The 24,705-nt window shown below is 29.2% G+C and overlaps 3 protein-coding genes and 1 long non-coding RNA gene across 5 annotated transcripts in view; 1 reads left to right on the top strand and 3 right to left on the bottom strand.

The window, feature by feature from the left end:
* Positions 1–7,868: 7,868 nt before the first annotated feature.
* LOC106765260 (protein C2-DOMAIN ABA-RELATED 4) lies at positions 7,869–10,250 on the bottom strand. Its single transcript, XM_014649821.2, has 3 exons — positions 10,046–10,250; positions 9,597–9,692; positions 7,869–8,350 (listed from the first exon to the last, which is right to left on the bottom strand). The coding sequence occupies exons 1-3, from the start codon at positions 10,187–10,189 to the stop codon at positions 8,048–8,050; spliced, it is 543 nt and encodes a 180-aa protein (XP_014505307.1). The 5' UTR covers positions 10,190–10,250; the 3' UTR covers positions 7,869–8,047.
* Positions 10,251–11,743: 1,493 nt separating this feature from the next.
* LOC106766034 (prostaglandin E synthase 2) lies at positions 11,744–15,629 on the bottom strand. The gene is made up of 6 exons (XM_014650800.2): positions 15,242–15,629; positions 14,395–14,529; positions 14,222–14,306; positions 13,135–13,229; positions 12,320–12,487; positions 11,744–12,239 (listed from the first exon to the last, which is right to left on the bottom strand). Exons 1-6 carry the CDS (start codon positions 15,531–15,533, stop codon positions 12,079–12,081), a joined length of 936 nt encoding a protein of 311 aa, XP_014506286.1. The 5' UTR covers positions 15,534–15,629; the 3' UTR covers positions 11,744–12,078.
* Positions 15,630–16,105: 476 nt separating this feature from the next.
* On the top strand, positions 16,106–21,105 carry LOC106765824 (zinc finger protein VAR3, chloroplastic). Its single transcript, XM_014650576.2, has 8 exons — positions 16,106–16,514; positions 17,256–17,373; positions 17,712–18,073; positions 18,804–18,920; positions 19,281–19,406; positions 20,277–20,369; positions 20,528–20,626; positions 20,711–21,105. The coding sequence occupies exons 1-8, from the start codon at positions 16,171–16,173 to the stop codon at positions 20,826–20,828; spliced, it is 1,377 nt and encodes a 458-aa protein (XP_014506062.1). The 5' UTR covers positions 16,106–16,170; the 3' UTR covers positions 20,829–21,105.
* Positions 21,106–23,700: 2,595 nt separating this feature from the next.
* Positions 23,701–24,705, bottom strand: part of LOC111242062 — a 6,888-nt gene continuing 5,883 nt past the window's right edge. Inside the window, exons 1-2 of one of the 2 annotated variants that reach the window (XR_002668667.1) lie at positions 24,204–24,565; positions 23,701–24,116 (exon numbers count right to left, since the gene is read on the bottom strand). This is a non-coding gene — a long non-coding RNA (uncharacterized LOC111242062). Of the gene's footprint in view, positions 24,117–24,203; positions 24,566–24,705 lie in introns of those variants that run through there. The other variant, XR_002668668.1, reaches the window with a different exon arrangement.

Here is a 24,705-nt window from a genome sequence, read left to right as displayed (position 1 = left end):
TTTAGTTTACTTTTTTATTTAATAATAATAAAAAAAATTAGTAAACTGATTACTAATATTAGAGTTAAGTGATTATTAGTTGTTCTCTTTTTTAGTAAACATGTTTTTAACATATTTTAAGTAAACTGATTATTAGTTCTTCTCTTTTTACCGAAAAACAATACCATTTCTTATGACCTTAACTGAACTCGTATAAGGGGAAGTTGTTAAGCCATAAAAGCTGCTTTGAAGAGACAAGTCATGAAAAGTTATATATATATATATATATAAAATAAATTGAATTTTTGTAATGGGGATTTGGGTCGAATTAAACAGAAATCTTTGTTTTTTTTTTCTTTTCTGACAGAATTTAACGTTAAGAGATTCATGATTATAGTATTTTGCAATCGATGTTTTGCTTGAACAAAAGGATGAAAATGGTGAAAGCAAAATTGTTGTCCCCTTCACGCGCATGGTAAAAGATGTACTCATTTTTATAGAATACGGAAACCAAAGTGTTCATATGATATTAATGTATTTGCACTGTAACCAAAAAAAAGTCAGCATGTTACCACACAAACAAAATGTATTTCCACTAAAAATAGAAATTATTTCTAATTTTCCAAATAAATATTATATGAAAAAAAGCAATTTTTAATTACATTAATTCGTTATTTTTTTATGCTCTTAATTTTCTCATTAAAATTCAAATTATAGGTCTAACTGTAATTCTTCACGCACTGCTTATGTAAGATTTTCTTATAATACAGAAAAATATTCTTTTAACACATAAATTTTTTATATTCATATAATGATATTATTTTTTTATTCTTTTCTTTTTTTAAAAAATATAAAAATTTATAACTATTTTATTTTTGTATTTCGTGTCATTATAATATTACATGTGGTAAGTTAACTTTTTTTTTTTTGTGAAATAAAGGTTTTGAAATATTTCTAAAACAAGTTGACATATTGATTTGTTTCAAATAATTAGTCTTTTTTTACGTTTAATTAAATTGAAAGTTGTGATAAAATTGTATATTTAACTTATTGAGTATTTTAATTTTTGTGTTTTTCAATTTATTTATTGATATTTGATTTTTTTTTTGTTAATATACATTATCTTATTTCAGTGTTTTTGTTTACTTGTATGATTTGAGATTATGTTATTAATATAAAATAATATTGTAATTATTATAATTACCAATATTTATTTATTTTTGTTAACAACTTAATAATTTATTATTCAACTTGTTTTTTATAAGAGTAATAAAAAAAGTAGTTTTTTTTAATGAATCACAATAACGAAAGTTACATTACCTTATTAATGAAAAAAATTCAAACAACATGTACTCAATTAAAAAAAACAAAACAAAAAATTGATGGAAACTCATGAAGATTCCAAAATTCATCATTAAGAACTTAATTAAACTTCTTAACATGCTATTTTTCACAATGTTATGTGAGAATATATTAAAAAGCTTCAAACAAGAGTATTCCTAATAATTATAGGAATTACTTAGGATATGCAATTATTTTTAAAGCAACTAAAAATAAAATATGATAATTTATTTAAGTCGGTAGCTACATAGATAAGTATGTTTTTTATATGGTAATTAAGTTAAAATAAAATATTTAAAAAATGAAATGAGTGATTAGAGAGAAGCATTTGATGGGAAAGTGGTGGATGAGAGAAAGAAAGAGAGGACAAATAGAAGAGATGAAGAGAATTTAAAACATCACGTGGACACATGTTGTCCTTTTCCTAAATATATCTAATTAGGTTTCCATTTCCAAGAGCTTCGGGTTCATTTTGTTAGGTGGATAATATCATTAAACTATTCTTCAATCCCACCTTTTTCAAATTAAATAATATCAAATCAACTGCCTTTAATCTTAAATTTAGCCTATATTTTTAGTACAATGATATTTTAACAATTTTTTTTATAATAGGACACGTGTCACAATTTTATTGGTCTGTTTGAATTTATTCTAAAAAATTATTTGAAACGGACCAATCACAAACTGTCACGTATGTATTGTCAAAAAATTATCAAAAAAAAAAAATTCTTAAAGAGACTTTTTCCATATTTTTATACCTATCCTCCAAATTTTTATTTTTTTAACTTCATATTTCAACTGTTTCTATCTCTAATACACTTTGTTAGACTCGTCTCCAATAATTTAATATTATTTAAACATTATGAATTTAAATACCTCATATAGTTTAAATATTTTTTTCTTTTTATCCTTTTGATGTTATTCAAACGTGTGATCAAAACACATTTCCAACATGAATATAGTTTTTATATAGATAATGATTCTTTGACACACATAATTTTTTTATATTTATTTGATATTATTTTTACTTATTTTTTACTCTCTTCTTCATTGAAAAAATATAAAACTTTATATTTCTATGACTATTTTTCTTTTATATTATGTATCAAATGAATGTAAAAATATGTCATGATACTGTATTTTCTTTTATATTTATCAATTTTATTCAAAATAATTATAAAGTCTTTTCAATTTTAAAATGGCTCACTTTTCCATAAAAATTGTTCAATTTAGTCATTTTCACTAATTGTATTTAAATCACTAATCATGTAAAATATTCATCATAACCAATATTAATGATTTACCAATTTTTAAAAGACGTGATAAGATAAGACTAAGTGGCATAGCAATTAACATTAATGAAATTGTTTTGGTAGTTAAATGATATTAATAAGTTAAAATAATTATATAAATTCATTTTTGAAAGTTGAAGATAAAAAATATCAAACTTTGAAATATAAAAAATCAATATTTTAATTTTATTGTATGGAGAATAAAGTGGGCAGGACCCACATTTTTCTTAATCAAGGAAAATGTAAATTCCTAAAAGAAAATATTTTTTTATTATTATAAAGATGGATTGATATGTATAAGAATATGCACATGTAGCATTATTTAAAAGAAAAGAAAAAGTGGGGAATGGAAAAATATTAAAATTGATAGTATGGTAGAAAGTTAAAGAAAAGGTTGAGAGTTCCATTGGGAGTTGTTTACTTGAATCAATAAAGCTGTGAATTGTGGTAATAATTTTATAAGAACATTTGTTGTAATGCATTCTCTTTCTAATCAAATGCTAAAATATCAACAATCTGCAAATTGCAGAACCTTGAAACCACAAATTTTTTCATTTTTACTTCACGCAATACTCAAACCAATCAGATCACACACTTTCCATAAATTAACTATTCATCTTTTTCCTTTTTCCTGTTGTGTTTATTTGAAATAAAAACACTGTTAATAATATGTTCATTTGAACTTATATGATATTTTGACAACTTTTTTTAACAATTTTTTGACAACAGGACACGTGTCATCATTTTATTGGTCTGTTTAAATTTATGTTTAAGAAAATATTTGAAACGGACCAATCATAAACTGCTACGTATGTGTAGTCAAAAAGTTGTCAAAAAAGAGTTGTTAAAGATTTTCCCTTATAATACTACGAGAGTGAAGATTCCATACTCACACATATACATAAGTATTCATACTGATAACATATTGTTCGTTTAGATTAAATTCTCACGAATTTATTTTTAGTATCATTTCAAAAAGTCTCTTATTAATGAAAATATTTTATGTGTATATAAATTCATATTCGTCTCTTATTTTTTTTTATGTAGAATTTTGTTTATACTCAACAATTTCATTGGTCTTAAACTTTAAATACATAACCGATTCTAAATGTTAAATAATCGATTTTAACTATGAAATAATTGATGTTAGACAATTTTTTAGTGTTCTTGAAATGTTCAAACAAAATTAAGTGAAAAATTATAAAGTGTTTTGAAAGATAAACTTAGAGATTGTAAATGGGTTTGAAGAAAGTGAGAAAGGTTATATTTGTTGAAGATATGAAAGTAATGAAAGAAGTGAAGCATTTGTGAAATGATAATGTTTTTAAGTACGGAAAGTGTTTGGGAGAGAATATTGGTCTGAAGCAGCATTTCCAGACTTACCATCATTGTGTTTCATGGCCTTTCCCCAAACAATCATCACAGTAATTTTAACCAATTTTGTAATTTTTTTTAATTAATATTAATTAAGATGATGAATAAATCTTTAGTTATGAATATTATCTAAATTTATTTTAAATCAAATCTCTTAAATCATGAACAAAAGTTTTGAAATGGATAAAGTATCAAATTAGGGTTATTTGAAGTATTGGATTATTGGGTAGGATTTGTTTTTGAACTAACATTAGTTAAAATAATAATTATTTAGGTGTATTCTATAGACTAATGAGGAGTATAACTTGAAAGTATATTTGAAAGTGTGTGAGGCCAAAATTGGCAATAAACAATAACAGAAATGATCATAAATTCATAGTAAAATGCATAATTGGTTGTAAAAGGAAAATGTTACCAAAAAATAAGGTAAATGTTATACTGTTTCTGACAAGTGTTGAAACAAAAACAAACTAATTACATTACCATTAAATAAGAATAATTAGCTTTCGTAATTTTCATATTAGGGTCTAAGTCTCCTTAGACTTTTGACCCATTTATGATTATATATGCTTAACAATAATATATATGACAGCGTAGGAAAAAGTTAGAGACACGTATATGTTTTTCCTTGTAAATAATAAAAGATTTATTTAATTTTCTATTTTTATCTTTTTTCAGTGAATTCAACCAATTTCTTTTGGATAATGATACTAGATAATATTTTTTTTATAACATTTAAACGTCATTTATGTGTTATTTTGTTATTCGTCTATAGTGATGTTTATGATTATTATTGATTGTGAAATAATTTTGAACCAATCACAGATGATACGTAGATGACATTCAAATATTATAAAAAAAAAATGTTTTCTAAATATTATTATATTTTTTAGTGCCAATATTTCATCATTCAATCCAAACAAAAGATAAAATAAATGTTTATAATAAGTCAAACATAGTTTGAACTAGTGGAGTTAACTTTCTTTTTTTTAAGTAGGAAGAACAGAGTTTTTAATAGTAAGAATAATAAAAATATTAATCTTAACTCTAAAAGAGGCGATGAAGTGTTTTTAACAATAATAAAATTCAGTGTTGTCCACAAAACATAGCATGTGCCTTTATACTTTGGAATCTCAAAATCCTTGTTCTATTCCAATTTTCAAATTTCACTTTCAGTTATTATTTGTTATATAATTACATGTAAATTTATTCATTTCATTTTTTTTTAATTTAAATTTAACGTAAATTTAGACTGTTTTTCTAATTCTAAGTTCAAAAAGTTTTTTTTTTCTTTTAAAAGGTCACATTAACTAAAAATAATATAAAATTATAATATATAAATAAATGTAAATTTACAAATTTATTTTGTAAAAAAATTAACATTTATTTAGGATTTATTATTGAAATTATTTATAGTATAATTTTTTTTTCAAATATTCATTTGTTCTCACATTCTGAATATCTTATATTGTTTAAAAGTATTGTCAAATTATGAATATAAACCTCATTTTATTAAATTGATTTTGTATATAGAATTTATTCCTATCTAACAATCTTACTTTAATAATCGAAATTTTCAAAATAGATAATATCTTAAATATATAATAACTAACTTAATAATAATTTTAATTTTTAAAATTTTAAATATACAAAACTTAATTATATAATGTGTGTGTGTGTATTTGTGTAATTTTCATAATTTTTAATGTTTTTTTCGTTATTTTTTCCACATGCATCACAAGTTCCAAAAGGATATGGGAATGTCGTGAATCTAAATAATTTTTTTTGAAATTGTAATTTGATTAAAAAAATGATGTTTCTGAAGAAATATTTAATTTATTAATTAATGTGTATTTAAAATGTTGAAGGTCTTAGGAAACAGAAAAGGGTGTTGCAGTGTTTGTTTTGAATATGAAAGAAATGTTACTGACTCAGATGTCAATCAGTGTTTCTCTTTTCACTTTCATTCTCTGTTCTTTCTTCTTCTCACTCATATTCATCATTCACTTCAATACATCATGCTTCTGTTATCATTTTTAAATAAATAAATAAAATTATTCTATTCTTTTTTTTTTACAAATTCAAAATTTGTATAAATATATTATAAATATTTTGAATGAATTGAAATTTGGAAAATTGGTTTGTGAATAAGGAAACAAAGTTTTTGGAAAAAGAAGCAAAGATGAAATTGTGTACGTAATTGCTTCTTTCATATTACCAAAGCTTTAAAAATCACATTAAGCATATCTATGTGGATTCACAAAGGATTTTCAAACACATTATTCAATGTTGATTTTACTTTATATATTCTGTAAACCACTTTTCACAACTCATCTTTTATTTAATCATTTACATGAATATATATATATATATATATATATATATATATATATATATATATATATATATATATATATAAGAATAAATATGTTTTTAATCTCCCTTTCAAATTAAGGTACAATTTAGTTATTCAACTTTAGAAAATTCTGATTTTAGTACTTCTTACCAAATTTTTTTAACTTTATTTGTTGTTTCAAACACGTTTCATCATAGCATTTGGATTGTTTACACCGTTTAACACATTTTTGTTTCAATGTTAACTTAGAAACGCGTTTGAAACAACAAATAAAGTTAAAAAAATTTGATAAAAAGGACTAAAACTAGAGTTTTCTAAAGTTGAAGGACTAAACTGTACCTTAATTTGAAAGAGGGACTAAAACCAAAATTGTCCCAAAGTATAGGGACTAAAAACATGTTTAACCTAATATATATTATATATAATGAAGAAATCAAATAGAGAAAATGAAAATAATAATAAACCATAAGCAATATTTTTCATTGGCTAATAACTAGTAGAAAAATATTTCAAGACTTGTTTGGGAGAAAAAAAGAACTATAAATTATGAAATTTGCAGAGAATAAAATATTTTATTGAGTTAATTTTATGTCTTTAAATAATATAGAAATCTTACCTTCATTAAGGATACAATCAATTTAAAATGAGTTTAAAATGTATAAATGAGTGTAAATTTTATTTTATAGACTTATTTTGTGAATTGAGATAGTTTTAAAATTCACTTCTTAATACTATTAATTAAAAATATTATTTTTTTAATACTAAGTTATACTAAATTATTTATTAAAATTTGTTGATTAGAACTTATGAGGATTATAAGTTAACCAATTTTCTCTTTTAAGTACAAAAAGATGTGATTTACGAAGATAATAAATAAGAGAGTAAGAGAGATGGAGATGGAGAAAAGAAAAGAAAAAAAGATAAAAGAATTAAAGTTTTAATTTACTTTATATCTTGATTAATCTCAAACTTTTGCTTTTTCATCATAAGCATGATTACTTGATTTATTGCACTTTTACTTTAATTTTAACCATAATTCAATGTTTTATCGTTGACTAAGAAAAAATGTAAAATCTCATTTATATATCTTCACCATCTCTTTCTTTACTTTGCACCACAAAATCTAAAAGAACATGTTCCAAGTGAAACAAATACATAATACAATATAATAATAAAATTAAATTTTAGCTTTAAACTTAACTCCTACATTACAAAAATCAATATATAAATAAAATTTACACTAATTTATATATTATAAACTAATTTTATTTCTATCTTATTTCTAATTGACTTATAAACTGGTCTTATTTTTAATTGACACGAGACTTCGAACAATAATAACTGTAAATCAGTCTTATTTATAAATTAGTCTTATTTTTAACTGTAGTTCAGTATTATTTCTAGTTAACATTAGACTTCCAACTATACCAACTATTACCAACGATTATGCGATCAAATTATGCAGACATTAACTTTGTTAGCATCTTATGAATGCAGATTTCATGTAGCATATGGGACCAAATCAATGAAAAGTAAAAAGTTAGACTGTACTAAAAAGCATCAGAAAAACCGGATTATAAATACAAGTTCTGTTTGTTCCTCAAAAAGTCTTAGATAAAGCAGAGCTCAAGTTAAGTATTACAAGGCAAAAAAGGCAGTTTATATATGCATGAAGTTGTTAATACACAAACAGGTCATAATAAGATCATGTACCCTTAGCTATACCCTTAGCACCAGGAAGATCAATCCATTGCAACTGAATTTCCACTTCACCACATTCCACATTCTGCAATCTAAGGATCATATCTTGAACAACCTTGCCATTGGAATAAGTGATGCAGCTTTCATCAGCCAGGAAGTTCTCCCTGCTTGGTTGTATTCTTTTTATTACAGTACCATTTGGAATGCCAGTTAAGTTGCTCTTCAAGGCTTCTATAAAGGGAAAGATGTCAAATTCTGCATCTCCCATTCTGTCATCTTTGCTGAAGGTGTCATGATCATACACAGTCTGAAATCAGATACAACCATCAACCAATCAGTAGTCTAATTCATTTTTCAGACATTAGAACATCTCTACAAAAATTACCACAGGGTTATAGGACAATGATGATTACATTTTTACTCATTTTGAATATTTATGGTAGTTTTCTTGGGGTGTATTTGAGATCAAAACCACTGTTTTAACTTGTATTTGCTCTATTGACATCATCAAAGCTTTAACTCAAGTCAATTATAAAAATAAGTTTTTAAACCTTAATAGGTACGAGGTCTAACTAGACAAGTCCAACCAGATGACTGGTCTGTTGTATTTCATTACATTTGATTTGCTGATTTTGAATTGCACAGTTTTATTCAGGAAGTATGCGTGCAAGATGATTAAACACCACTATATATTTGAGAAAAAATTGCCCATATCTGAATATGACAAACAAGATTTTAAGTGAAAAGTTTTTTTTTAGTTAGTTAATGTAGAATTGAGTTTGCTACCAAAAGCATGTTTGGTTAACCATTAGACACTTCCAACTTATGTCAATATGGTTTGGTTTCCATTAAAAGCCCGTTAGTACACTTACATTTTAACTGAACTTCCTTTGTAATTTCTACAATGAATTTACTTCTAGGAAGAGAATATCTACAATAGGCTTACAAAATCAAATGTATTTTTCAAGTGCTTTTACAAACTCAATTTACAAAAATTAAAGTTATTCAAAGTTAATTTTGGAAACTTTAATCCAAAAATAGAAAACTCAGGTTTGAATGAACTTTATTTGCAAAACCCTTCCTTTACTTCCATTTCAAATTGAGTTTCAAGGAAGAACTCAGTTTACAATAGCATTGAACTCAATACCAAACAACAGGTTTTTTCAGTTTACTTTTTGAACATATCTAGAGGATTCCCAACTGAAACCAAACATAGCTTAAGTTTCAGACAAACTTGCTCTGAAATGGAAGTTCAAAGCATCACTTCAAACACACTCTTAGCCAAAACCTAAAATGAAGTTTGCAAACACTTTGAAAAAATTTCTTAGGACAATAATTACATCAGAATAGAGGAACTCATGAAGTTGCATATAGAATTCATGAAAATAACTTGTTTTTCCCCAATTAAGAGGCAAGAAAAACATGATTAACATCTAATATTAACAACATATCCCACCAACCCAAGACAAAACAAGAAAAATCTTCATCACCATCTTTCAACTGAACCGAATTTTACAAACTAGAAACAAGAATGAACAAATTCAGCCACTCACCAGTTTAACTTGGTGATTCGGATCTATAATAGAAAGTGTAAGGTCTTCATTCCACTCCGGATTTACATCCTTTTTAATGACACGAGTCTTTAGTTTCTGCACACCAAAAAAACGTATCTTCATTTAAACAAGATCAACCACAACACAGATATTGTAATTAAAATGCTTCAATTTCAAACACTAGCATTAACAACTAATGGTGACAACAACACATAAACATACACATAATCATACACCCCTATGTTATGATCATTGTAAAGTCAAACATCAATCAAAAACATGACACAAATTTAGAACCTCTAACCCATTTAAAACCTAGAAATAAAAACTAGATATCAAGAAAGATTAAGAAAAAGGGTGAGAAATCTCCAAAATTAACAACAAAGGGTACGGAAGATAGCCAAAAAGATTGAATTTTTAAAATGAAAATAGAAAAGTGAAGAGAAGACCTGATTGAACATCTTGATGACAACATAAGGGTCGCTACTTCGGACATCACGAACGGCAAGGTTGATACCACGCTTCACGCGAACCCTCAAAAGACCAAGCAGATTTTCCATCAGAGTCTTTGGTATTGAATCCAATTCCTCCATTTCTTTTACTATTTACAATTTATAGTGATAAGAATACGACAGTTTCTTCTGGAAAATAACAAAAACTCCAAATTGATGAATAAGTGAGTTGTTTATTGTAAAAGTAATTAAGAGGTTATTTTGTTGTAATTGAAAAATGGAAAAGAAAACGTAGAAGTGGGACCCACCAGAAATGGGATGTTGGTTTTTGAAGGATAGAGAAAAAGCTTGGAAAGAGGAGAAGAAGTTGTGATCTTTGAATTGTTTGTGTTGTCTTTTTGTGTGGGAATGAGAGGTGACATGTGCTTTGCTTTCGTCTTTATTTGACTTTTGAACAGTTGAATCTGATGGATATGACATCACTTCAATCAAATGTTGTGTTTTGCATTCAACATTTATAATATTTTCTTTTCTTAATTTCATTTTTAAATTTATATAATAAAGGATTAAATGTGTATTATGTAAATTTTCAATTTTTTATAAAAAAAGAAAATCGATTTTGATGTGTAATAAAAAACTGATGTATACGATCATTTTGATGGATAAAAGTAATTTTGATTAAATGAAGTTGAAAATATGTTAAATGCAATAATAATTTATGCACAATTTCGGTTGAAAATCCATAATGTGTTTACGTTTTAGGAATTTTAAAAGTTGCATTTAAATTTTAGGGTATGAAAATGATAAGAAAAATTATTTAGGAATGTATTTAACATTTTGCAATTTGCAAAAGTGTAAAATATAATTTACCATATAATGTATAAAGGTTTTTAATACACAGCTTATATATACTTAACATTTTTCCTAAATAGATCGATTTAAGCTGGCAAATTACGTCTGATTTAATGAAAGTAATTTACATTATGTTACAATGTAAGTTTTCATTATCATAATTTCTTTCTAAATTCAGCAAAATTTAACTTAAAATAAATACTAAAACAATAAATTGAAAGAGAGAAATAATTTTAAACAGTTCTACAAATAAAATCGAAAGGATGGACTTTGAAGAAGAATTTGGAGGTAATTGCAATATCAAAATAAATTAGAAATTAAAATTTAAATATTCTAAAAAAAAATGTAGCTGTTTATGGAAAACTCATACCATGTGTTTGATTGTTTTATTTAGAAGGTTAAATACTCTATTTTATGGAAGTAATTAAAATACTCACTACAAATAATAAAATTTGTAAAATACTGAAATTCTATGAAAATTATAAAAACAAAATTGAAATGTCACTTTTAAAAGTAAGATGTTTAAATCATGTTAACTCTCCCTTCAAGACAAACCAAACCATTTGAACAATCACCCCTATTTTTTAAGAACTAAAAATGCAACATAATATAATATAATCTAAAATGTTGCAATCACGCTAAGAAAACTCTCACAAGGGTTCAATGCGTTGATAATTACTGTAATATTTTTGTCAAGAAAAGGCTAACTTTAAAAATTACCTTTCTCTAAAATCAACAATACTACATCTCTTTAGAGAACTCATTCTTAATTTACATCGTTTCAGTTTTTCTCAACACATTTAATGATTGGTCAGTGTGATCCAATCAAACTCCATATTCAACTCATCTAAATCAATCAAATTAATAAAAACCAAAGTTTTAAATATCACAGGCATAGCAGATGTTGCCTTATTTCTTTCATACAGCTGTAAGATTTCTTTAATCTTTACAATAACAGCAGCCTATAACCGAAGAATAATTTTTCTAAAGAATCAATTTCAGCAAAAACCTTGCCTATATATAACACTAATACCACAAAGTAAGTAGTATTGTTCTAAAGAGCCATATATATATGTTCTCTCTGAGAAACCCCAAACGTTTTTCCCTTCCAACCAATGGAGGCAAAAGCCAAGAGCGTAGTAATAGAAGACAAAAAAATGTCAATAAAAGAACTCAATTTAGGGTTTAATCTTGGAAGGTTCTCCAACAGCACTCTCCATTCTTGCATACCACTCACCAATACGAGTGTGCTCCACCATATCCTTGCCAGACGTCAAATAGCGTATGGGTTTTAAAACCCCAAAGACCGCCAGGTCGGCTAAGTTAGGTTTAGACCCTCCTGAGAAGACAGAAAAGTAATCATGCATCATACAATTAATGGATGTTATAATCTCCTTAACACAATTGAAGAGTACATACCAAGGAAATCTCGGCCATTTAGAGCTTCTACCCATGTTTCTGCTGCCTCATAAAGTGCAGCACGTTCATCAGTTATGTTGTATTTCTTCTTCAGATTCTTAGACACAAAATACATAGCTGCAGCTCCAGCAAACTTCACCGAAAGTTTTTCTATGTAGCTGAAATTGCCTAAAAGCATCAATATAAACAACATATCACAACACATTAAATTTTAGGTTTAATAGATCAGGGATAATGAAAGAAGTTTAAATAAAGTAAATTAAGCGTTTGTAAACATGATATGAATGGTCTGAAAGTAGATAAAAAAACGGTACGCAAGGAGAGATTGTTTTGAAGAAAAATTAAGTCCCTGTATGTGTTCTTTGCATTTACATTAGGGAAAAGAAAGAGATAAAAGAAAATCATCAAAAGAGTTAATTTTACACACCAAAAGAAAATGTACTACTAATATAAATTGTTAAGTAAAGACACAACAGACTAGGAAAAAGTTGTGTTTTAAAAAAAAAATGATGATTCTTGATGTGAACCGTTGTACAAGTCAAAATGTGAATTAGATATATTTTGCTCACATTCATTAGCCGTTATCTGTTATTAATAACCTTGTAATACAGAATCGTTCAAGTGTCTTCACCTAATAGTTTATGCTTAGTTGTTTCATCAATACAGATTTTGTTCAAAATCCATGCTTATATGAAAAGGCCAATCCACACAACAGAAAACTTAGTGGAAAGACAAAAACCATAGCACATGCAAGAATAAGTGTAAAAAACTAATAAGAGAAAATATTTGTTAATCAAAGGTCAGGATCAACTTACCGTTGCTAGTAATATACTCAAAGGATTCAAGTGCTTCAGTGGTATTTCGATAAATATTCGGTGACAGAACATGCACTAAATGGTTATCAACCCACCTATTTCAGAAGAGAAAGTCAAATTAGCCTCTTTTAGATATACATTCTAAAGCTAAAATCGATTCAATTGCTTCCCTAATTTATTTTTTGACTTTTCTCAAACATGGAAATATTACTGACAGCAACTCAAGTATATTGGATCTTGCAATTCAACCCAATTGTAAAAATATTTGGGTGTACAAATTTAAGAACAAACAATGGATGCCAAACTGAGCATTTTACTAAAAATCAGTGCCCCAAAAAGACAAATTGGCTGGTACTGATATATACACACTCTACACCTACTTTTCTTACTCAAATGAATGGTATTTACAGCAATTAGGGGTAGAGCTAGAGTAAAAAGAATAAGAGTAGCCAACAAAAAGATTGGGGGTGTTGCCAGATCAAACCGTAGTAGCACTTATTGTTGGAAATACTAAACCAACGTTACAAATTAAGAGAATCAAAAGTAATCAATTGAAAAATTAGGTTGATTAAAATCTAACACTGTATCGATACATAAGATTCCTAAGACAAATGTGCAATAAAAGAGGACTGAAATCAAATCTTGCACATAAAGAAAGCCAAAAAGTTAACCATATCACAAACAAAGGGAGGGCCAACTTAAATTATACTGTTTTTTACATAAGGATAATTGATCAAGTATTGCTAGCACAATAGCAAAATACTTTTACATGTGGAATCTTCATGTTAAAAGATAAGTCAAATGTTTTACTCATCAGTAAATATATTTTCTTTAAACCTAAAATGTAAAACCAAAAGGCAGAGAGACTGAGGAAGAAAGAAAGGTTTCTCTTTCGGTCACACCACCAATCTCTCTTTTTAAATTGGTTAAAAAGTGAAAGAGTGAAACTGAAATCCCTTCTTATAATTGGAAAAATGAAATTCTATCATACTATCAAAGAAATTTTTCTGCCACTTCACCCTCTTACGTTTATTAGACATGTGCTTGATTACAAAATAAAAGAAAGCCAAAAGAAAGAAAACCCTACCGTCGCCATTTTGTCTCTTCATCCTCAGAAGTTGACTCTGGAATTTTCTTCGACAGAATCTTAAGTCCCAGCTTATCAATTATAGCTGCAAAACAAAACAAAATTACAGTGGTTTAATAGGCACAAGTCCATGATAAACTTTACAAACGAATTTCAATGAAAAATGTAGAAACCTGACGAATCATTTAGCTGCTCGCCATCTACCATCAATATTGGCACTTTCTGATATTCAGACCATTTGATTTCTTTTTTGCTGAGAGGGTTGACTTCTACAACTTTGTAAGGTATATCATAGTAGTCCAAAAATGCTGGTAAAGCAATTAAAAATATCAGTAACAGAAACCAGGAAACTTAAACTTCCAAATCGGGATGCAAGCTACAGAAAATAAATAAAATTAAATGTATAGAAAAATAAACGAACAACATCCTAGCCCATGCACTCCACTACATGCAAGAGATAAATCAATAGGGTGAATACAGCCTCAATTTAAAAAGAGTGAACTGACTGTCAATGTGTCATTTTCCCTCCCCCTTTTTATTTCTGTCTCCAAGCTTATATTCAAAATTCTGACACAACTCTACAGGAATCCATCAAATCCGAGGAACAAACTCCTACCACTCAACCCACATCCTTCCACGTGTTTGGGATGTCTTCGCTAAAACTATTAGCTTCTAAAATCGCGTCTTGTACGCTAAAAAACACATCCGAAATATGGAAACAAACAATCTACAAGTAGCCTTTGCATTTGGACATGTAATTTAACATAAACGACCTATTAAACAACTGTCAAACTACATTGAATTCCATAAATCCAAACCATTAGATCAAGACTTTTCATTAAGGTTTTCGAAATTCTTCCTCAATGAATTTCCTCTCTCAACCTATATCACACTTACCAAAAATACAACTTCAGTTACAGCATGACAAATCTATGAATATTTAATTCATCTAAAATTCTTACGCGTGATGATCAACCTAACATGATACGATTTAACGGTTAGATGGCGGTTAGGTTTAACCTTTGACTTTGTTGCAGAAAGGGCAAGCCTCGAACTGGTAAAGAACGACCTCGCGTGGAAGGGCCTCGGGCGGCGGAGGTTCCTTAGCGAGGACTTCCTGAGAGAGGAGGGCGCCGGCGAAGCCGAGAGACGCGGCGGCAAAGGGAGCGAGGAGGTAGGAGAAGCGGCGACGGTGGGAGTGGTCAGCGGCGGTGGCGGAGGCGCTGCCGTGGAGAAGGCGGCTTTGGACGACGTAGGAGGTGGCGCGTCGGGCGGCGAGCGTTCTGAACAGAATAGAGGGTACCCTTCTCATAGCGTCGCGTCGGAGATTTGAATCAGATCTCTGACTCTCACTGTCTTACGATGGCTTCGGTCGTTCACTTGAAAGGGTTTATGTGGGTTTCGTGGATCCACGCACACAGGGTTTTAGCTTTTGGACCACGTGCTATCCACGTGATCCAAAAAGTTAATTCATACACTTTCTTGCTATATTTATATATTTATTTTATTTTATAATTCTTAAGCGATATGTTTTTTTTTTAAATCAAGTACCTCTTCATATTACAAAAGTCATTTAAATTTTTTAATTTAATAATATTTTTCTATTTTTATAACTATTATATCAATAATATTTTTGTTATAATAATAATAATAATAATAAGCGATATTTACAATGAGAAATTTGTCTTTTTACGCTCACTTTACAATCCAGTCATATTTAGATATATTTTTTTTCTTATTAATCGATTTGATTTTCATTTATAAGGTTTGGTATAATAAGTTTATATTTGCTAGTGTTTTTTATTATAAAAATTGTGAGAATATTTAAAAAGCAATTAAATAATATAACCAATATATTATTTATTATCTCCTAACTCAAAACCCTGAGACTGTGTTTCTTCGATTGAGATAAACCTCAGTTCCGAAAGAAAGGAGAAAGCTAAAAAACAATGTCAGCTTCTAAGTCTGCACTGTACGGAATCGGAACCGCAATTTTCCGTACCCATCGAACCGCACCTGTAACTGTTAATTCTTCCTTTATCTTCTTCAAACCTATTCCCTTCACGCCACCGCAATTCCTCTGCCGCAATTCCTCCTCTTCCGCCGCCGCCGAAACACTACCCTCCGTCGACCACCCCTGGTCGGAATGGGTCTCCTTCGTGGACCGCTTGAGCGCCAAAGGCTACCTCTCCAAGCCCCCCTCTTCCGACAACACTGTAAGCCTTTACACCGACATGAACTCTCTCAAGGATGCTTGTCTCAGCTTCGGGCGCGACCGTTACGACCTTATCAAGTTCGTTCGTCTCCTCGTCCTTTTTCAAATTTCGATACGAGAAATTTGAACTTGTGAAAATGAGAGAAAAAAATATTTATGTTGCTCCATGAGCTAAAATTTGCTAGCTAGCGTGTAAATTAGTATGTAGAAACCTTTTATTGTCTTTACGTTTGTCTCCTGAAAGTATTCATGAAATGTTTAGTCCAATCAAGCCCTTAGTTTTTTGTTTTTTTTTAGTGTGGTTTGTTTGGTGATAAATGGGGGAAATAAGAAGCTGATGTTATTTTTGGTGTTGTGTTGGGGTTCGTATCTTTAGAGAAGAAAAATAAGAAAAAAAATGAGCTAAAAATTAGTTTATGCACGATGTCAATTTTCTAAATTTGTATTCTTAAGCTAGTTTTAATCTAGGATGAAGTTTATTTCATTTGTTCTTCTTATTTTTTTCTCTTCTGGAGGTTTTTACGGTGAAGTATGTATAAATATTCCCTATTCAAATTCACTATGAAAGAGTTCATGATAAGAATGGTATATGTAAATATGAAGTAATTATATTTTAAGGAATGCTACTATTCTCTCTTACTGATTAAAAAACATTGTTTTATTTTGTTAACATTTCCTGAAAACTTTGAAATATTTTGTTACATAAAGGCATGAGATACACAATTTTGTAATTTTCAATAAAATTCAAATAATGAGAGTTGTTTATAACGGTATATAATTATTTTTACCATTTCTCTTGTTTATTGTTATGTTATGCAGGTTGCTGCCGATGAGCGAAATCCAAGCGGTTGTTGAGGGAGGGTGCCCTAATCTTCTCCGTAAAGCAGTTAATTCAGCTAAGAGGCTGAGAGCACACCTGCAATTAGATGAAGGGGACGTATGTGTGTTAGTGCATTTTCTTTAATTTTTCGGAAGATATTTATGGTCCCAATTTATAGTTGCATCTTTTGAGTTTATTATTGTGTGAATGAAAATCTCATGCCGGTGGTCTAATAAATAGAAGTGCGGATTTTACTCACTAATGAAATGCGAGTGTTGGAGAGTGTATTCTTAGTATTTATTCTAGTTAACGCAGCACGATGTTAAATGTTGTCACCAGCTAATATTGGGTAATGTATGAGATCAGATTTTAATTTCCTTTTAAATCTTTTTTTCTTTCTACATGATTTCGAGGTGGCGTTTTGATTCTGACAATGTAAGTTTGCCTCCATCCAGGTCTGTGGTGCTTGCAACCTACGAAGTTCCTGTGATAGAGCTTATGTAATTCTAAAGAATTTTGAAACTGATGCTCGAACTGTGGATATAGTTCGAATACTTTTGTACTATGCACTAGATCCACTTGTCCTTTCTGGAGGAGACAAACCATCTGGCCGAGAAGTTATTGAATCATCCGCCAGAAAACTTCTCTGTCAGCTGATTGAGTTGAGTGAGTCCCCTACTCCTGCTCCTGCTCCCGCAGTTGCTCGTTCAAAGCCTACAGCACGGGATCCTGTGGAAGAAGGCCAGTCTCAAAGTGTTAAGAGTAATCAATTGTCTAAAGATGTTGAGATGAAGAAAGGTGACTGGATATGTCCAAAGTGAGTTATTTTCGCTCATGGAATCATATTCTTTGTGTGTCCAGTAACTTTTGCATCTGAATCCATGAACTTTCAGTTTTTGCATTTTCACATAAAATTAGGAAGGAATTGCTAGCAGAAGTAAATTTTCTCCATCCGCTAGGCACTTTACCTCAGAAATCAAGAAAGTGATCCTATCTTCTATATTTTCCCCTCATCTTTTGCCAGGAAAATAGATACTAGATATGATATATACAAAGCTTTATCTTAAAAATGCAGTGAAAATTCTACTTTGATCTGGCATGATAAAATTTTAAATTTTTATTGTTTTTATTTTTTGACTTGAGATGAGTGGATTTGTGTCACAACATATCCCCTTTTGTCCGTCATACTAGTTTTTTTCCCCAGTGTGATAGTTTTTAGTGCTAATACTTATTTAGAAGAATTGACTGACCTCTGGGATGAGTGTATTTGTTTTATATCCCTTTTGTGAATGATCCAAGTTTATTTTCTGAGTGATAGTTTTCAGTGATGGTAGTCAATCGGAAGTATTTTTGACTGCTGGATGATTGGATTCATTTTATATCCCTTTTTACCAGTAATGTACTTACTTCTTCCTCGTCATGAATATTGATGTTTTAGTTTTCGACATATATCTCTTATAGTGAAAATGCTACATGTTTGAATCTTAAATTAGATCTCTGCTTTTTGATAATTCACTGTCAAGAGTTTTACCCAAAATTTCTTGCAGATGCAATTTTATGAACTTCTCCAGAAATATCCAATGCCTGAGTTGTAATGATGATAAGCCTAAGGATATTAACCCGCCCATTGTTCAAATGAAGGAAGGAGATTGGACCTGTCCTGTGTAAGTCCTCTAGTTGCTTCCTAGCATTTCTCACAAGCCATAGTCAATTTTTGTGTTTGTCCGCCTCCTTTTCAAAGGGAATGTGATTAACATCAGTTAATTAAAAACAATCGAACTAAATGAAGTGCCTGTGAACCTCTGATAATTATTTTTTGTCTTACAAGTTTTCTTTGTTGTTCTGTTCATATGCATTTATGCATATCAAACTGACCAGTATCTTAAATGACTTGTATTGTAAGATTTAAATTTTATTTTTCCGATATTTTGTATTGGTGCTGTGCTGTCTTCAATAAATGTGTTAAATCACCTATTATTAGTATCTTCTGGTGTGCTGATGGTTGCTCTTTGGTTCAATTACAGATGCAATTTTTTAAATTTTGCCAGAAACCCACGTTGTCTAAAATGCAAAACAGGGGGGCCAATAAAGGAAGCCAATACTATTACTGATGAAGTTGAAATGAAAAAGGGAGATTGGACTTGCCCACTGTGAGTTCCCTGTTTCACTGACTAGCAAAACCCCATTGATCGAATTTATCTGTTTGTTATGATAGAAGATGAATCAATTTCATGTCAATAATTTTAATTTTGACAACTGTCCGTAAATTTAAACAATGATAACTTTCAGACATCAATATGATAATCATTTTATTAATCTCTCTATATTTTATCACCATTCTTTCCTTTATTATTTTCATTTTTCATTCCTCATTCTCTATTGGACAGCTGCATTTGGCACTTATGAATAATCTTAGGTCCCTCAATTTTGCATTAATGATGAAATTCCTCAAAGCCTCAGTTTTACAAGTTCTTTTCCTGCAAACTCATCCACATGATCGTATTGTGCACTCACTGGATTACACAACCTCGTGATTTAGTTATTGTTATGTATTATAGACTTGATTGTATGTTAAGCCCCATATATCCAATCTGTCATTCTTTATGTTGTACAGATGTAGGGATTAAGTTTTGGTCATTAGATTATAGGGTATTTTATTGGCCATATATATATTTATTTGAATTTTAATTGATTAACTCACATCCTTAAGAATTATCTGATTTTCTTTATTTTTATCGTAATTCATTAACTTTAGTCACTTATCTACATTATGAAATGTAAACACCTCACCGTAATGCTGTTGATAGTATATAGGTTCTTTAAGACTCTTTTCCATCTCAAGCTAAAACTGTGAATCACAGTAAAGTTTTCAGCTAATAGTAGTTACAATTTCAACATGAGCAAGAGCACAATTTGTGTTACATTATGATTACTGATATCCAAGTTTAGCAGTAGGTGACTAAAATTAAGGACTTTTTGAAATTTAATATACAGTTGCATGAATGTTTTTGCACATGCAGATGTGGGTTCATGAATTATGCTAGGAACACGAAATGTTTGCGTTGTCCCGAGACAAGGCCTAGGAAGCATCCTGGGGATTGGAATTGTACCAAGTAAGTCATCCTTCTCTTCCATTATGAAAACACCTTGCTTCCCGTCCTACCTAAAGTGTATATATGATTCCTTTCATCATGCAATGAGTACATAATCGATATGTTGGCACATGTGGTGAACAGTTCGTTCTATTTCATGGATGTTCCTATGTATGTAGGTGTGGGGTCATGAATTTTGCTAGTAGAATGAAGTGTGTGCGTTGTCAAGAGCTAAACCCTAGTCCCAAGAAATATCCTGGGGATTGGGGTTGTCCCAAGTAAGCCCGTTGTCTTACTTCTCTCCCCACCTTATCTTCTTGCACGTTTAAAGTTTGTCATTTATTGTATTATTGTGTCTCTAGGTGTGATTTCTACAATTATGCAAGAAATTCGGCTTGCCTGAAGTGCAACACTGAACGCCCCAAAGAGCAACCAACTATGGACAATTATGCGGATCATGAATGGAGACGATCAAACTGATAAGGAAAAAAAAAAAAAAAAGTCATCAGGATTTTTCAGATTGGGAGGGATGTCACAATTTTGATCTTGACTGTACTGCAAGATATATGCTGTTATAGAAGCACTCACCCTCTGCCCATTTTTCTTTCTCAATCTCCTAATTATTGTGTGCTTCTTCACTTTTCAAAACGTCATAAACTAGCATTAGCATAGTCTAAAGTTATATTTGGTTGAAAATGAATTATTTTACGTAGTCATTTGTAGATCTCAATGCAAATTTACAGATATTGAAACCTGACCCCTGATTGTAGCATTGTTTTGTTTCAGATGGAATCTAACTCAAGGGAATTCCGTTGAGATAAATGTCTGCAAACACATTCAAGAATAATTTTAATAAACATGACTATGCTTTTACCCATTCTAATGTCACGTTAGAAGAAAACTTGTAAATTTGACCCTCATGGTTCTGATTTTACGTAAGTTGAGATTAGAAAAACTCATGACCAAAACGTTTTAGTTAAAAAAGTTCAAAGAAACAAAATATTCATAAAAACTCTTGGTGAACTTTCTTTTTAGAAAAAAATATTTATTATGAATAAAAAAAGTACAATTAAATTTATAATCGGTTACAAATCTAAATCTAAATATTTTTATTTGTCAAAAAACTATATTAAAACATTTTAATTAAATTAAAATAAATTTTGGTAGAGATTTCAATAAGTAGACTTGGTTGCTGAAAAATTATACAAGATAATGAAATCTATAATTTATTTTTAAAATATATAAAATAGTGATCTTGATCAAAACTAAAACTAAATAAAACATCTCAGTTTAAAATAATAAATTTATAATTTTTTGTATTATATATTTTTATTTTTTAATATATGATTTAAATGTATACTTAAATTTAATTAATTATTTTTCTAGTAAGCAATACATATTTATTAATTATAAAAAAAATTAGTGTGAATTTTATTAGATTTAATTTAATATTTTTATATTTTGGTTAAATTTTATGGTTTTTATATAATAATTGAGATTTTATCATAATTATTATATATCGCATTTAAATAGATGGAACTACAACATATTAAATTATCTAATAAAATATATAAAAATATATAATATTATTTTTAATAGTTAATTAAATTCTTAAAAAAAAAATCTATCTTGACCTCTGAATTTTTATTTCTCTTATCTAAAGAGTCTATAAAGAAAAGACTTTTTTTAGGCTTAGGACTGACCATAATTGAAGTTCACAGAGTCTAATAATAAGTTACAAACAGTATTTTGTTATTTCTCTTATTTGACGTGATTTTGTACTGCGTGCTTTTTTTTCAGAACCAAGTATCCTAAGAGTATAAGGTGACATCTTCCTAAAATTCCCTTTATTTTATATTTTTTAAATTGTATATTCTGAAAGTAGAAAGTAATTTTCAGATTTTTAGATTATGTAATTGAAAGTTAATTTTTTAAGAAAAACATAATTTTCTGATTATATGATTTGAAAGTTAAAAGTGCAATTAGAAAACTAACAGATTGTATAATCTAAAAATGAAAAAAAAAAATACAAAATGGAAAGTTTTTTTTATATAGGATTTTGTCAGATGAAACTAACAGATTTTGTCAGTTTTTTTAAAAAAAAATGACAAAATGGTTCTTATATGGATTCCATGAAGCAACTTTCCATAAAGCAAAAGTTCCAAGGTTCAACATGAGTTAAAAATGCACTATTACAAGCCTCACGCAAGGAGTTCGATATGTTGCAGATGAAAGAGGGAGAATCCGTGAATTCCTATTTTGCTAGAACATTAAAGATTTTCAAAGGAATGAAAGTTGTTAGAAAAAGTATGCAAGAGAGTATCATAATTGCAAAAATCCTTCTGATCTATGACAGCCCAATTCAACTATGTGGCGTGCTCCAATATTGAAGAATCAAATAACTTAGATATCATGACAATAGATGAATTATAAAGTAGTCTATTTGTTCATGAACGAAGAATGACATTTCCAACAAGTAAAGAATAGCTTATGCAAACCATGGTAAATGGGAAAGGTGGAAGAGGAAGAGAAAGGAGGAAGTAAAGGAGGTTTTCAAGGTGGAGGAAGAGGAAAACAAGCATTCAACAAGGTTGAAGTTGAATGTATTATACACTATGGAATGGATTATACACAAGTGTTTATACAAGTTGCTAAACTAGACACCATCTTGGTGGTTGCATAAAATGGATGGATAATATTTCAATTAGATATAAAAAGTGAATTTCTTCATAGAACTCAAGGAAGAAATATATGTATAACGATCACTTACACTTGTCAAGAAAGGAAACAAAGAAAAAATATATAAGCTAAAGAAGACATTCTATGAACTCAAACAAGCACTAAAGGCATGATACAATAAAATAGAAGCTTACTTTATACAAAATAGGTTTAAAAAATGTTTTTGTGAGCATACATTGTTTACACGGGAAATGATGAAAATATGTGTAATGATTTTAAAAATCCCATGATGTTATAATTTGATATGACTTATTTAGGAAAGATTGGATATTTTCTTAGAATTGAAATTTTTCCAAAATGAACATGAAATTTTTATATGTCAAAGGAAGTATGTTGATGAAATCTTAGTTCGATTTGGTATGTTGAAGTGTAATGCAAACCAATTTGAAGTTTGGAATTTGATGGAAAGTATACATTATGTTTTGTATTCTATCTACGAACTGGAGTAGTTTTATCTTTTAAGAAACAACCAATAGTAACACTTTTTACAGTAGAATCAAAATATATAACATATCATTACTACAAAGCTTCAAAGAGTACATTAGGTTGTTGATTTCAGTCATGCATCTCATCAATAAGATCCAAAGAGAAGAGATTCTTTCACATTTGCATAAACCATGGATAAGAGAAGTATAAGTCACTATCTCAGGAACCATACTTCTATTCATTTCCTGAAAGAGATTCAGGGCCGCATCCACTCTTTCATTAGTCCATTAATCGTGATTAATCGTGACATTTTAGCTGTAAAAGTCAGGAGTTACTAAGTAATACCCATACATTAATGTGTTAAGATAACAATAGTAAGTTCTACACCAGCTTTCTTCACATCAGCTCACAAATTTTTGGCTTGTTTAGAGTTAACACATTTTTGCCTTCTTTGACCTTTCCTTCTTTGCATAATGCATCTATAAAGAAATTATAGGTATAAACATCCACACCTCGAATTCCATGGCGCGTCAAAATGTTCGTACACGGTCTTGTCGCTTGTCTGCGCAGGATATTAAGTTCTCAAACTCATAGAAAAGGTATCTGTAAAATAAAAAACACTCCGCCCATCAAATCAGCAAAAACTAGTAAAGGGATTAAAAAAGTATAAGTTCTATCATAAAAGTTAACCTTTTTATCCTCTTCTGTCTACATAGGGAAAATTGTTGTACCGATAGATCGATGTTAGAAGTCGAGTTTAAGCCTAACTCAATCCCACAAAACCGGCTTGTAAAGTGAGATTTGCACTCATTTATATACACTTAAATGACCTTTTCTTTAATCGATGTGAAACTTCCAACACACCTCTCACGCCGGGGTATATACATATCGAGTGCGGGATTAGACTTTTTTAATGGGGGTATATACATCTCGAGTGTGAGATTAGACTTTTTTAATGGGTGGGCCTATAGCGACCCAATAACGGGCACTACAAGAAAAATCGTTGTTACCTACAGCCAAAATCCGTATGTAAGCTCAAAAATCCGTATATAATATGATATTACATACGGATTACATACGGACAAAAATCCATATATAAAAAGAGCGTAGCTAAGTTATATACGGAAAAATCCGTATATAAATTATATACGGATTTTATATACGGAAAATCCGTATATAAATTATATACGGA

Source organism: Vigna radiata, chromosome 1 (genome assembly GCF_000741045.1).
Source record: "Vigna radiata var. radiata cultivar VC1973A chromosome 1, Vradiata_ver6, whole genome shotgun sequence".
Taxonomy (NCBI): Eukaryota; Viridiplantae; Streptophyta; class Magnoliopsida; order Fabales; family Fabaceae; genus Vigna; species Vigna radiata.
The sequence above is the reverse complement of the archived record's forward strand: the minus strand, read 5'-3'. Positions and strand labels throughout refer to the sequence as shown.